Here is a 13,657-nt window from a genome sequence, read left to right as displayed (position 1 = left end):
ACTTCCTAAGAACTGTACTTTTTTAGTGGTGCTATATTTCTGCTTATAGAAAATTATTTGGGAATGTAAATAAAAATTAGGTACCTCCAAAAGAATATTCCGATAGGTGTTTTGATAATGAGCCAATTAACATTTCAAAAATTTATTTAGTTTATAATTTATAACTTGTGATATTTTATCATGGTACATTACATTTGAATTGGAATATATTGTAATAACGTGTAACGAGGTAAATTTGGGACAGTGTAATTTTAAGCTTTTAAATTTAGCACTTTTTCTTATTTGAAATAGCACACACATCAAATGTCACAACTATTATTTATTCCGCCGCCTTGTGACACTATTTGGAAGCTTTTGCAAACATCGAAAAACGTACCACGGCAAAAGGAACCGAGACAAGAGCAGTAAACAAAACCATCGCATCGAGAATCGAGACAAAGGCAGTAAAACAAAACCGTCGCAATGACTTATCGTTTCAACACACCTACAACAGGAGTTTCAACTAAAAGCTGGATTTATAGTTTGACGGACTGTAGACGTAGACGCACTGCAGACGTAACAAACGGACTGTAAAGATTATTTCAATTTATAAATCGACGGAGTGGAATTTTTTCGCATGAGTAGAAACAGTGGCTAGAGTGGCTGACCATGATACTATAATATCCTTTTATTATTTATTATTATTATTTTATAAATTCTTAACGTTCATTGTAACAAATAATCAACAAAATCAAAATTTGATTATATTGATAAACAACTTTACAAAATGGTGGGCGTGCCAGACAGTTCACTTTGGTTGACAGCACAAAATTCTTCCTTTTGATTGGCCAGACGCAAGTAACGCACTGTAAAAGATGAAAGTTGGCGAACTCTTCCGTTGCAGTGCGTTTCACTTACGTTCCGTCATGCGTTTGCGTTCATTTATAAATAAGAGTACACAAAATTCTATGCTGATCTTTTTCCAGTGCGTCTACGTTTACAGTCCGTCAAACTATAAATCCAGCTTTAGGATTTAGCGACTTGGATGATGAACTAACTCCCTTGAAATCACGCCTACAGCCTGAAAGCCTCCACAATCTGACCGGGTACATTATAAGGGTGAAGTTTATTCGAGAAAGATCACAGATGAAAATCAACGAGGAAACACTGATTACCGCCATGTAACAGTCCAAGCTCAAAGATCAAATTTATACTCCAGAAACGAAATAGTGCAGCTGATTAACCAGTTTAAATAATGAAGCCGTGGAGGATTTCCCAGTGGGGGAGCTCGAGGCATATGACTGCAAAAAATATGACAAGGAAATATAATTATCAAAATTATCGTCGCCTTTTATACTCAGATGAGTCTTCTTTTAACCCTTTTGGTCCATTATCCACAGAAAAAACCTATGCTAAACTTTATTAGTTTCATGTTTTATTTTTGTCTCAGATAGGTTGTCCCAGGTGTTCATAAATAATCCCTTGTTGTGTAAATAACTCTGCCTGTATTCTGGATCCACCTGTTATGTTAGGTTAGGTTAGGTGGATCAAGCATAGACGTATATATTAACCTAGACTCAGCAGTCTGTAGAGCTAAGTGACGACACTATCTTTTTTTCGTTGTTCGTTCTTCACTCTTACAAATACAAAAGCTACGACAGTATCTTTTAAGTGAAGAGTAGTAGAAGTACTTAAGTGTCTTGTGCTAGTGCTGGAAAGAGCCAGAACGAAAAAGCGCAAGAGATTTTCTCGTCGGCACGCACGGCCGATATCCTCGGGCTATGTTAATATATACATAAGTCCAGTAGCTTAACAGTAGTAGGATCCAGTAGCTTAACAGCAGAACAGCCGGTCCCACACCCGGATAAAAGAGGGCGGTTCGAAGGTGAAGCCGGTAACTTGCCCCGATAAAAAACACTCTCATATAACCGATCACAAAACCTCGGCTACCGCACAGAAACATTTTGAAATCTATCTTAACAAGAGAAAGAACTACAACAAAGAATAGCAAATTACTATTAGAAAATTTGTATACACAAGTTGATAACTTGTTGAGTAAAATCATTTACATATTTAGAAAAAGGAAGGTCAACATAATTTAGGAATAAGTCTCAGCGACATATATTGATGGAGATTGACATGATACATAAAAAACTTGAAAAAAGTGCCTCATATTTACATCGTTTTACATTATGCAAAAGGTATAACAAAATATTGGAAATTGGAAAAAGACCACTTCACACTATTTTGTAATTTATAACAAATAGTTCGTTATCTTCATGAAAGAACTGGGTAACTCCGTTTTTAGATTTATGAAATATACAAATCTTGCAAATAATATTCAAAAACATTTCTTATTACTTATATACACTGCTAAGCATAAAATTAGGATCACCTCGAAATTTGAAATTTAAATGACTGACTAGATTATTTTTAACTGATAAAATGTAATAGCAACGCCACGTTTCTTACTGCCCGTAGGAAAATTCCTTCCTGCCCGCGATTTCTCACCGACAAAATTACGACAGATCCGTCACGAAGATGTCTGGTAATTATATTGTCAGTTTGACAAACCTCATTGAGACGTAATTAATTTTGGACAGATATAATGAATCCAGACGAAAAATCAAGATTTTTATGCCAGTCAGGTGAAGAAATAAAATAATTAGTTTCGGAAAATGTCCCATTGAACACGCAGAGGTCCAGAAGCTCTATTTGGACCCAATTTTTTTTTTTACGAGATGAGAAATTTTACACTTGAAAGAGGTAAGTACTATCATAACGGAACTAGCAAAAATTCTCGAGGATTATGCCTTTAACATGAAAAAATGCAGTGGAACACTACAGCAAAAATGGTACAAGGAAAATATTTTACGGAGTACGGCACAAAAATGGACCCTTTCACAGATATATCTTCCAAATGTGCAAGATTGGCTAGAGATACCAAGCGGAGGCAGCTTCAAAGTGTTCAAGAAAAAAGAAAACTCAGTTCAAAAGCATTAGAACTATTAAAGAAGAACAATTAAATCCACTGAAGAACTATTAAAAATCATCCAAAGCTACGACGAGGAAACCCCGATGGAGCACAAAAAAAGTTTTTTCAACTTTGCTCATTTGAACTTGCTTGGAGAGGTAATGAGGCCGTAAACTGCAAGACTCACTTCTTCCAGAAGGAATTTGATGTTATGGGAGAATTTACGGGCCGAATTGAACAACAGCATTTTTTCCAAAACCAATCAAGGCGGTTCGAAAAGTTTGGCAAGCAGCAAATGGCTGGTAAGAAATTCATCAAAATGAGTATATCTCATTACAATACATCATGCCACCCGAATAAGAATTGTGGCTTATGAAATGGCCGCGGTCAGAGCGAAAAGTTTGTTTGTGTCTCGAGTGTGCAACACGTGTGACAGAGGTAGGAATAGTCTAGTCCAACCCTCTTATCTATGACTAGTCCGCTACCTTGAAGAAATCTATAGATGACCGCTTTCACGTTACTAGTGCTTTGGAAAACCGAATGATCACGATAGTTTCATGCTGCTGGATTGTCTTCTCGAACAAGAACTACAACCTACCACTTTCTCATGAACATCAAAATTCTTAAAGTTGTACATTCCCATGAATCGGGATTCTGTCTTACGTGCTCAGATAGACGTGTAAGGATTTGACGACCGGACGAGAGAAATGTTTAAGCGTGTATTGCCAGGAGACTTTAATATGGTGAGAATGAGATATGTTTTGACACTCTCACGGAGTTAGTCTTTACCGAGAATTGGACGTGTGCATAGGTACCTGACCGAGGTTCTAGAAAACATAATTTAGCGTTTATGATAATTCTTGGAGAATTCTTCTTTAAGTGCCATCTTCGTTCCGAAGGTTGGTGATCATCAGGGCTATACGTAATTTTCGAAACTGCTGACCGAAACAATTCGTTGTTGCTACAGATATACCATTCCCGTAAATTCTTTAGCCAGGAGTTTCGTGTTCTTCCTATGGACCTTTTTCCTGCTATTTTCCCTTGCATAATTATTCGAAGCAGTTCATATCTTTCGCCTCTTGTAATGTGTCCCAAGTATTGCAGTTTTCGTTTTTTGATCGTAAATATGACTTCCTTTTCTTTACTCATTCTTCTCAAGGCCTCGACATTTGTGACTCTCTCGGTCCATGATATTCTCAGGATTCTGCGATACATCCACAGTTCAAATGCCTCTTGGAGACTACGCAACATTTAAGCACGATAAAATCCGACCTAAGACTAGTAGGATAGTTACTAAGTGTCTTAGTGAGGGTCAAATCACGTGATTTGTTAACCTGTTCGTAGTCCAGATTTAAATCCCATTGAACATATTTGGGATAAGATTCATAGACTATGGACATACTGATACAGGACGAGCACAATCTTCTTCAGAATGTGATCCAAGGTATGCTTCGCCATTTGCAAGCTGTTATCACTTTCAGAAGAGGGAATACTCTCTTCTAAAGTTCTTAAAATTTCTTTTATTTCCACGAAAAACGTATCAATGTAAAATTATTCAAGTTGCATATCAAAGTAAAATTTTACTTTTTGATTACTTTCAATAACAAAAACCTTTTTTGCAAGCAATCAGTTAATAAACTATGTTAAAACCAAAAAAAAACCGAAAAAGGACGTGACTTATTGATGCTCCGCAGTGCAGTTAAACATTAGTAGTAGGTACAATTAATAGCCATGATACTACATGGTATCATAAGACATAATACATTTTTGAGGTACCAACAAGGGAAAATTTGCGAAATACCTAGTTCTTGCATAAATACAACGAATTCGCCTCTGATCCAGCAGATTTCAAGTAATAAAGTGTTAGTAAAATACACTACACAAGGAGAAAACGCTGGTTTTATATAAAGATAACAATTTATCAAGTATATGAAATCACTAGTATTTACAAGTAAGGCCAAAAACAGTTTTATAAATTAAACTGGTTGAACGCTTTCAGTTTAGAGTTACATTAAATCTATGTAAGAATATTAGTGTCACTAATGTAAGAAAATTCGTGTTATCAGTAAGAAAGTTTGTTCGATAGAAAGTTTTTAATACTAAATCACACTTATTATAGTAATAAACAGTGTTTCTTTTAGCAATTTGTCAAAAGAAATACTAATATATTTGTATCGTATTAGAGCCTTGATTATAATTATGTAATTTAATATTTTAACTTGAGTTACATTGTATATATTATACACAATATAAACCATAATTATACACTTCTCCAAGAAATTAACGCACCACTTTGAAATATTAAAATATTTTATTAGCGTTAATAAAAATTTCCATTGTAATGTTATATTTTGCAAGCCCCTTGTATATGCTATTCGTACACTCTATATTTATTGACTGTGTTTTATCGCTATAGTTTTTTTTGCAACGATATAAAAAGAAGCAAAAAATGTACTAATTCTATAAATTTACTAATTTCCAAGTATTCACGAATTTTATTCGGCTACTGTTTAATTGTTGATTATTGTTAATTGTGTTTATTATGGAGCGTCAATCACGTAATTTAACCCGAGATGAACGTGCCCAAGCAGTGATATTGTCGGAAGAAGGTTGGAGTTACCGAAGAATTGGTCGTCGGTTTAATGTGTCCCACACATCCGTCTCACGGGTAATAGAAAGATTTCTCGAAACAGGGGATCATACTTGCAGACCAGGGCAAGGACGAAACCGGGTAACTACCCCTATTCAAGATCGAGTTTTATGAATTTCTGCTCTTCGACAACGTTTTGTAACACATCGAAGTCTATAAATTCAGCTTCGAGACGTGCATACTATACAAATTAGTACTGAAACTATTCGCCAGCGACTTAGGGAATACAACTTAACACCTAGGATTGCCGCCCGAGGTCCTCTATTAACTGTAGAGCATCGAAGGGAGAGACTACATTTTGCCAGAGAACACGTTAATTGGTTAGAGGCTGACTGGGAACGAGTGCTATTTACTGATGAATCCAGATTTTGTTGTGTGTGTACAATAACGACAGACGTGTTCGTGTGTTGCGACGACCTAACGAACGATATGCTCAGTGTAACTTCTCACACACCACATTTTTTTATGGAGGATCCGTTATGGTGTGGGGTGGTATTTCTTTAACCGCACGTACGGACCTAGTGGTCATACAAAATGGAACCATTACAGCTGAAAGGTACATATTGGAGATCCTGGAGCAACATGTAGTACCATTCGCTCCTTATATCGGTGAAAATTTCTTACTAATGCAAGATAATGCCAGACCTCACGCTGCACAGATCGTCAGAAATTATCTAGAAGAGGTAGAAATTAACACTATGCAATAGCCAGCACATAGTCCGGATTTAAATCCGATTGAAAATCTCTGGGATATCCTTGGTAGGGTATTAAGAGCGACACCGAACCAACCAAACAACTTACAGGAAGTGGGAGAGAGGCTGATCCAGATTTGGAGAGAACTAGACCAAAACGAAATACGGCAATTAATATTAAGTATTGGCCAACGATGTGAGGCTGTTATACATAGTAGAGGTGAAAACACTCGTTATTAAGACTTTTTTCATATTTTAGTTTACTTTTCTTATCATTATTTTTTTAGAATTTTCCGTTTTATTTTTTTTTTTCTCCTGTACTTCCACATTTTCTGATGATTAGACAAATTGTTATAATTACTAACAAAATGTAGAATAAATCTGGTGAAGTTTTATTTTTTATTATTTGCCTGTTTACAAATAAAATTGATTTATTGATGTGGTGCGTTAATTTCTTGGAGAAGTGTATTATGCAAGAGTCATATTTATACGAAATGTAAATATCGTCACCTAAAAGTATTAACAGTTTTAGATCCACTTTTAACGTAATAGTATATTGTATATCTAGTGGGTGTAGGGTTGTGTTGTAGAGGTAACACCTTTTATCGGAACGACCATAGACGTGAGATGGTTTTTGATAACTGGTCATCATAAGACACCTAACTCTCACTTATGGCTCCAAGTGCCACACCCCGGGAAACTGCATTGGTCTGTAGGCGAAACTAAGTGAAGGCCAGATATGACGAAAATTTCACCGACCGATTGCCGGTATAAACAATCCCATACTTGCTAATCAACGGCTCTGGGCGGAAGAATTGATAGGTGGTAGGGCACCCTTTTTCTCCTGGGCTTGAGAAATCGGTACCGAAGGTGGATGAACCAATATCTTGGTCAACGGCATAAGGATGTAGAAGGCAAGGGGAAACCACTACATTAAAGATCCCCATGGATATCCCTAGTACAATCATCATGGTTTTCGAAACTAATAACGGCGTTACTGATCATGGCCCTCGAAAGCCAAGATCCGGCAGGGACTCTCAGGTCGTTAATCAACGAATTCCTTGTCAAAAGAACGTAGATGAGAAAATAAGACTGTTCAACACTAGAATACGAACCTGGAATGTTCAGAGCATGTTTCAGTCTGGTAAAATGCACAATGTTATTCAAGAAATGAACAGGTTGAATATCGATGTACTGGGTGTCAGTAAAGCCAGGTGGCCCAACTCAGGTTGTTTTTCAACAGACGAAGCCACAATATATTATTCCGGAAGCGAGAATAACCAACACAGACACGGCGGGGCAGTAATAGTTTATAAGAAATCTAAGAGAGCGGAGCAATGCTATTTCCCTATCTCAGAAAGGGTAATGGTACTGAAGTTGGTGACATCTCATGCCAAACAATTTGATACAAGTTTATGCTCCTACGGCGAATGTCGACGAAGAAGAAAGGGAATTATTTTACCGAGATATCGAAGATGCACTGAGAGTAACGAAAATAAGAGAAATCGCGATAGTCCTAGGTGATCTCAATGCAAAGATTGGAAAGGGACAAAGCGGAAAGTGTATAGGAAACTATGGTCTGGGAAATCGAATCGAGAGAGGAGACCGTCTGTTACAATTCTGTCAAGAGCAGAACTTGATTATTACAAACACATTTTTCAAGTTATCAAACAGACGACTGTATACATGGCGATCGCCCGCAGATACATCGGATAAAGTAGTCAGGAACCAGATAGACTACATTATGATCAATGAAAGATACCTTAATGCTGTTAAAGCCGTGAAAGCATATCCTAGATCAGACGTGGCCTCAGATCACAATCCACTTATCGCCAAGATTACACTGACTTAAGAATATTAAGAGACATCAAAGAATCCCTACAATAGACACAAGAAAACTTAAAGAACCTAACGTAAAAGAATGCCTTCAACATGAACTGTATGTGAACTGCAGCAAATTGAACATAAACAACAATGATATTAACGAGTACTGGGATCGACTAAAACATTGTCTACTGGAACCCTGTAAAAAAATACTAAAGACTTCGGCAAGGAGAAAAGAAGAATTGATGAATGACGAGATACTCAATATGATGGAACAACGGAGACTATTTAAAAACAAAGACAACAATAAATACAGGGAGATAAACCACGAGATCAGGAAGATGATAAAGCAGGCAAAAGAAAAATACTTTGAAGAGAAATGCAAAGGGATCGAAGACCTTCAAAACAAATATGATCTGTTTAACCTACACAAGAAAGTTAAAGAACTGGAAGGACTAAGAAAACAAAATCCCACTGGTGCACTTCTGGATAGACACGGAACTACTATAACACAGACGGACGAGAAAGTACAAAGATGGGCAGAATATATCGACGAACTGTTCGATGATAAACGAGGAGATCTGGAGCACATAGAACTTACGTCAGAAGAAATAGGTCCATATATATATTACAAAAGAAGAAATATTACACGCATTAAAAACAATGAAGAGTGGGAAAAGCCCTGGACCTGACATGCTTCCTATAGAAATACTAAAAATTCTAGATAAGAATATTCAACTCGAAATTAAAGATAACATGCTACCTGGTACTGAATGGTTTCATTTGGAATTCACAAGTTCTGCAGAGATTAGCAACTTCATTGTCCTGATTAGGATGAGAATTAAATGCTATACGAACGAGCCATAGCCATTGAACCTACAATTCAAGATTATAATGAAAGTCCTGGCAGCTCTTTTAATAAAAATTACCAGTAATTTGTTGTAACTTAAAAGGAAAAACATGACTCAGTAAGCAAGATACTTCATTAAGAAATAACTAAAAATCTGGAACTTCTCCAAACCAACTGTCTCCCTAATTGTTAATAGGTATATTCCTGACACTAAGCTCAAAAAGGAGACTGCACTGTGCTCACAAACCAACCAGTGGCACATAATAGACTGGATCTCATCGTAGTTACATTGCATGATAAATACACCGAGAAAATCACAAGTACAGAGTTCTTGAGAGAATGCAATGTATCCAGATGGTAAACTTTGTCCTATCTACAACTGGTGTCATATTCTAAATAACCTCCTAAGCAATATCAAACAAACAACTACTAGTGAACATCTCTGTAAGACAATTCGGTCAATTAGCCATTAGAGTGAAATCCACATAACAAACCGGGATTATATAATGTCCTAGTACAGGAATCAAGTTAGTTTGCACAAAAATAAAAACTTATGGGAATCAGGAAAAAAAATTTAGGTAGAAAAACGAAAAGACAAAAACCAGAACCACATATTATGAAACTTAATAAAAATATCAATACAAAAAAAGAGATGGAAATAAAATTCTTGTTCTTAGAAGGCAGACGTCAAATATTTGATGTATTTAGAAAAATAATGTTAATGGAAAAAGATATTTGTAAACAGTCATGTGGTATCTTTATCTTCCAAACGAGTGAGAGATCAAAAAATCTGAGGAGTCTAAAAAGGACATTATTGCAATGTTTCCTAAAAACCAAATAATTTTTTATGTTACAAGTACAATCATTTCTTTGAATAATATAGAAATTGGAACATGGTTCTTCATTGGAAAAATATTTCTGAGACTCAAACTTCAAGTATTTTAAGAAAAAGCTCTCGAACATTAGATACACCATTTCTTAACTGTCATAGATACATAGACGTTTTAAAATGGTTTCCTGTTATGGACTAGCACTACTGTGGAGCCAGCATACAAAAGAAATACCTATTAAAAGAAGAAAAATCAAAGCAAGGGTAGGTACAAGAAAGGCACAAATTATCTATGGGAAAATATAGAAATATATAAGAAGATTTTCATTACTACATAATGTATGATGATCATTCACATGAATAGTGAAAAACTATTCCAATTTCGTTTAATAATGTGTAATTTAATCATTTTTTAATAATGTTCACTATTACTTTTACATGGTAAGAACTTACTATCCTCACAATTAGCATTTTACAAATTTCTACTAAAATATACATTGTAAATTTCATCAATATATACATAAAACATATAAATTTGTAAATGAATATTTGAAATTATTCAAACACTATTGTATTTTTAAGTTTTCTTTTGTTCTCCTGTAAAATTAATCATGGGATATAGCTGTTTAACACTTTATGGTGACGATATTTATATACAAATTGTGTTATCTACAAAACAAACAGTAAAAAAATATTCATAAAAAACCATATTAACTAAATAGAAGTAACCTGTTTATGTGATATGTACTGAAATAAATGATTTAATTAATATAAATGAAATATTTTTCTAATATCAATAAGGAGTATTATTACTAATACAGGCATGGTGAAAAAGTATCTTAAAATAAACAGTTGAAATCTGAATTCTTGATAAATAATAAAAAATTACCACATTTAGTTTATTTGTGAAATAATTCTTTACAAGTAGGCTTTAATGACAAGTTTTTAGCTACGTCATAAAATAAGTTGTGGGTGTTAAACACCACCAATAAAGGCAACAAGAGGTTGTGTTATCAAATTATTATTTGTAATTAAAAAAGCTACATTTTTGTAAATTTGTTACACGAAAGTTAGGAAAAAGTTTAACTGAGTTTGAGAAATGTGCATTTTAACTGTCATGATAAATCATGGATAGTACACAAATTGTTTTAAAGAATTTTGTGAGATTTCCAAAAGAAAAAATGTTTTTAATTTAAAATATTCAATGATTTGGGGAAACCCAATGCAAAATTATGTGTGGTGTCTGTTGGTTATAAAGTAAATATGTGTGTTTATTAAAGAAAGATTTAAACTAGCAGCATTCTCTGTGTTCCTTTAAAAAGCATACTCTAAAAAATGATTCTAATAAGGAAACAAAAGTATAGTGTGTTCTATAAAATTTAGTTTTTCATGTTTTTTTTTCCAAACAAATCTTATGTAGTAGCATCAAATGAAGAATAATATTAGTAATTAATAATAAACAAATATATATAAAATAACTGCTGAACAAAAACAGGTTTTTCAGGCCTGTAGAATGTAATCACTTCAGATGTTCATTTAAAAAGTATTATTAAAACAAAATAAAAATAAATAGTTTATCCTATTTTAATTAAAATCCACTGCGTTCTACCTAATAATTGGGTTTCTTGTTCTTGCTCTGAAAGCACTTGTATAACACTTTAAAGAACAAAAATATGAATCAACTGGAACATACATTTTCTCACCAACAGAAGTACTAACACTTTCTGCAATACTAGTCAGCATCAAATTATGAGCAGTCTTTATAAATCTGTCCAAGCATGCCCTTCCACACATACAAAAACTGGCACTATCTAAGTAGGCAATAACAGTCCAGGGAAGAGTTCCTGGTGGATATGGTATTCTGGCTCCTAGAACTTTTCGTCCAGCATATTCTTTTAATGTACACACTGGCAATGGTTCACTTGAACTTACTGATCTAGTAGGAATGTTCTGTTGAAAATTGTTATGTGATAGATCTATTGATTTTAATGATAAACTTTTTACATTGCCGGGTAAGGTACTAAGCTCATTATTACTGGCACTGAATATTTTTAAATTCCTTAATTTACCAATACCAGGTATTAATTTTTTCAAGCAATTATTGTTTAAGTTGAGAGTATCAAGTTGACTTAAATGAGATATTTGTCTAGGCACATACTCAAGTTTATTGTGACTTAGATTTAAAATTTGAAGTGATTTTGAAAGATTCCCTCCAAGCCAATTCCAACTTTTTTCTTTATAAAGTAAATTATAGGATATATTAAATTCCCTTAAATTAGGTAGAGTATTCAATTCTTTGGGAATGGTTTCAATTAAATTATTACTCAAATCTAGAACTTTCAGTCTTACTAAATTAAAAATTCCTATATCAACACCACATCTATCTATACCATTTATGTGTAATTCTTCTAAAGTTCTTGGAAAACCCTTACTTGGATAATCTGATCTTTTTTGTATAGACAATGTCTTAGATGGCATATCTTTTAACTTTACTCCTGTAACTCCAATGCTGGACGTTGTTAATTCCTTATTCGAAATTTTGTTTTCTAGTGCTCTTCTTAACAAATGTAAAAATGCTTTTAACTGTACAGGATCAGAATCTATAAACAAGTCATGCTCTGGTGATACAAACTGAACTGTACATTTTCCTTCATTGACAAATTTGGTTAAAACCTGCTTAATATTATCTTTTATAGCATATTTTGTACCATTTTGATTTTGACTAGTAAACAAAATCATACAAAATTCTCCAGATTTAGGATGTTTGCAGAGAGCCAAAGTGGATTTTACATATTTTCTTCCTCTAGCAGCTAATTTATTCGGCAGACTGCGATATCCCACGTAAATATTACAAACAATTTTCATTATTTCCAACTTTCAACAATAAGTAGCTATAAAGTAACCACATGAAACGATTTTTCAAAAATAATCTGTACTCTGGCTCTGGCCATCAAAATTGGCATTGACATTGAATGAGTTTGAGCATAGTAAACTGTGGTTTGAGTTACAAATTAATGAATACAGAAGGTATGATATTGCGCATGACATTTGACAGCTGGCCCAGGAGTGTGACGTAGTCAAGACCGCTCAAACCACCTCGAACCCATTTATACAGCTTAACGTACTATCTATTTTGTACTATGATGGTCAAAAAATGATCAATTTTTTTTTAAATGTTTTGTTTTGGTTATAATTGAATAAAAAATATATTTTCAGTAGCATAAAACCTTTACTTTTTCTAGGGATTCAGGCGAAATATTTATTTTTGTTTTCATACATATACTAATAATATAAGCTTTTTTCTGTATGCAAATCGTTTGAAATTTAAAAATTTTCTGCAGAGAAAATACTGTGAATAGGTAAATAGTAGTAGATTTGCGTATTCTGTTTCACTGTCACTTATTTCCCAGCAGTTTTACTGAAATAAAAACAAAATAGATTACAATAAAGAAAAATCTGTTTTACAATTCAATATGGTATTTTAGATGAGTTAAGTCCGTGTCAGATGGTCAAATATTTGATCAAATTGACCAAATCCAAAAATTGACAGCATATGACGTCACATCCTGAGTTTGATCAAATCCTCTAATCTATTTGTCAAGGTCAGTTTGATCAAACTTTAATTTTGATTGGTCGAAAAATATTTAAGACAAATGAAAATCTAGATTCTTTGGTTGATAATTCGTGGTTTATTTGTCTTTCTATTTTGTTGTAAAAAAAAAATAAAATTTTAAAATATCTTGCACACTGGAATAAGCTTCTACATAATTGATTTATATCGAGAAAGAAACTGTTAATTTAATGCCGAGCATCTACATTATTATAAAAAAAATCGTTTTAGTCTTTTTATTTTTATTGT

At 33.9% G+C, this 13,657-nt stretch overlaps 1 protein-coding gene across 1 annotated transcript; it reads right to left on the bottom strand.

The window, feature by feature from the left end:
* Positions 1-126: 126 nt before the first annotated feature.
* On the bottom strand, positions 127-12,775 carry Lrr47 (Leucine-rich repeat 47). Its single transcript, XM_072525266.1, has one exon. The coding sequence runs from the start codon at positions 12,661-12,663 to the stop codon at positions 11,404-11,406; it is 1,260 nt and encodes a 419-aa protein (XP_072381367.1). The 5' UTR covers positions 12,664-12,775; the 3' UTR covers positions 127-11,403.
* Positions 12,776-13,657: the final 882 nt, after the last annotated feature.

This window comes from Diabrotica undecimpunctata, chromosome 3 (genome assembly GCF_040954645.1).
Source record: "Diabrotica undecimpunctata isolate CICGRU chromosome 3, icDiaUnde3, whole genome shotgun sequence".
NCBI lineage: Eukaryota > Metazoa > Arthropoda > Insecta > Coleoptera > Chrysomelidae > Diabrotica > Diabrotica undecimpunctata.
The sequence above is the reverse complement of the archived record's forward strand: the minus strand, read 5'-3'. Positions and strand labels throughout refer to the sequence as shown.

Bases quoted from the DNA above. Each gene is read 5' to 3' on its own strand.
- Lrr47 (XM_072525266.1), bottom strand. From the start codon at position 12,663: ATGAAAATTGTTTGTAATATTTACGTGGGATATCGCAGTCTGCCGAAT.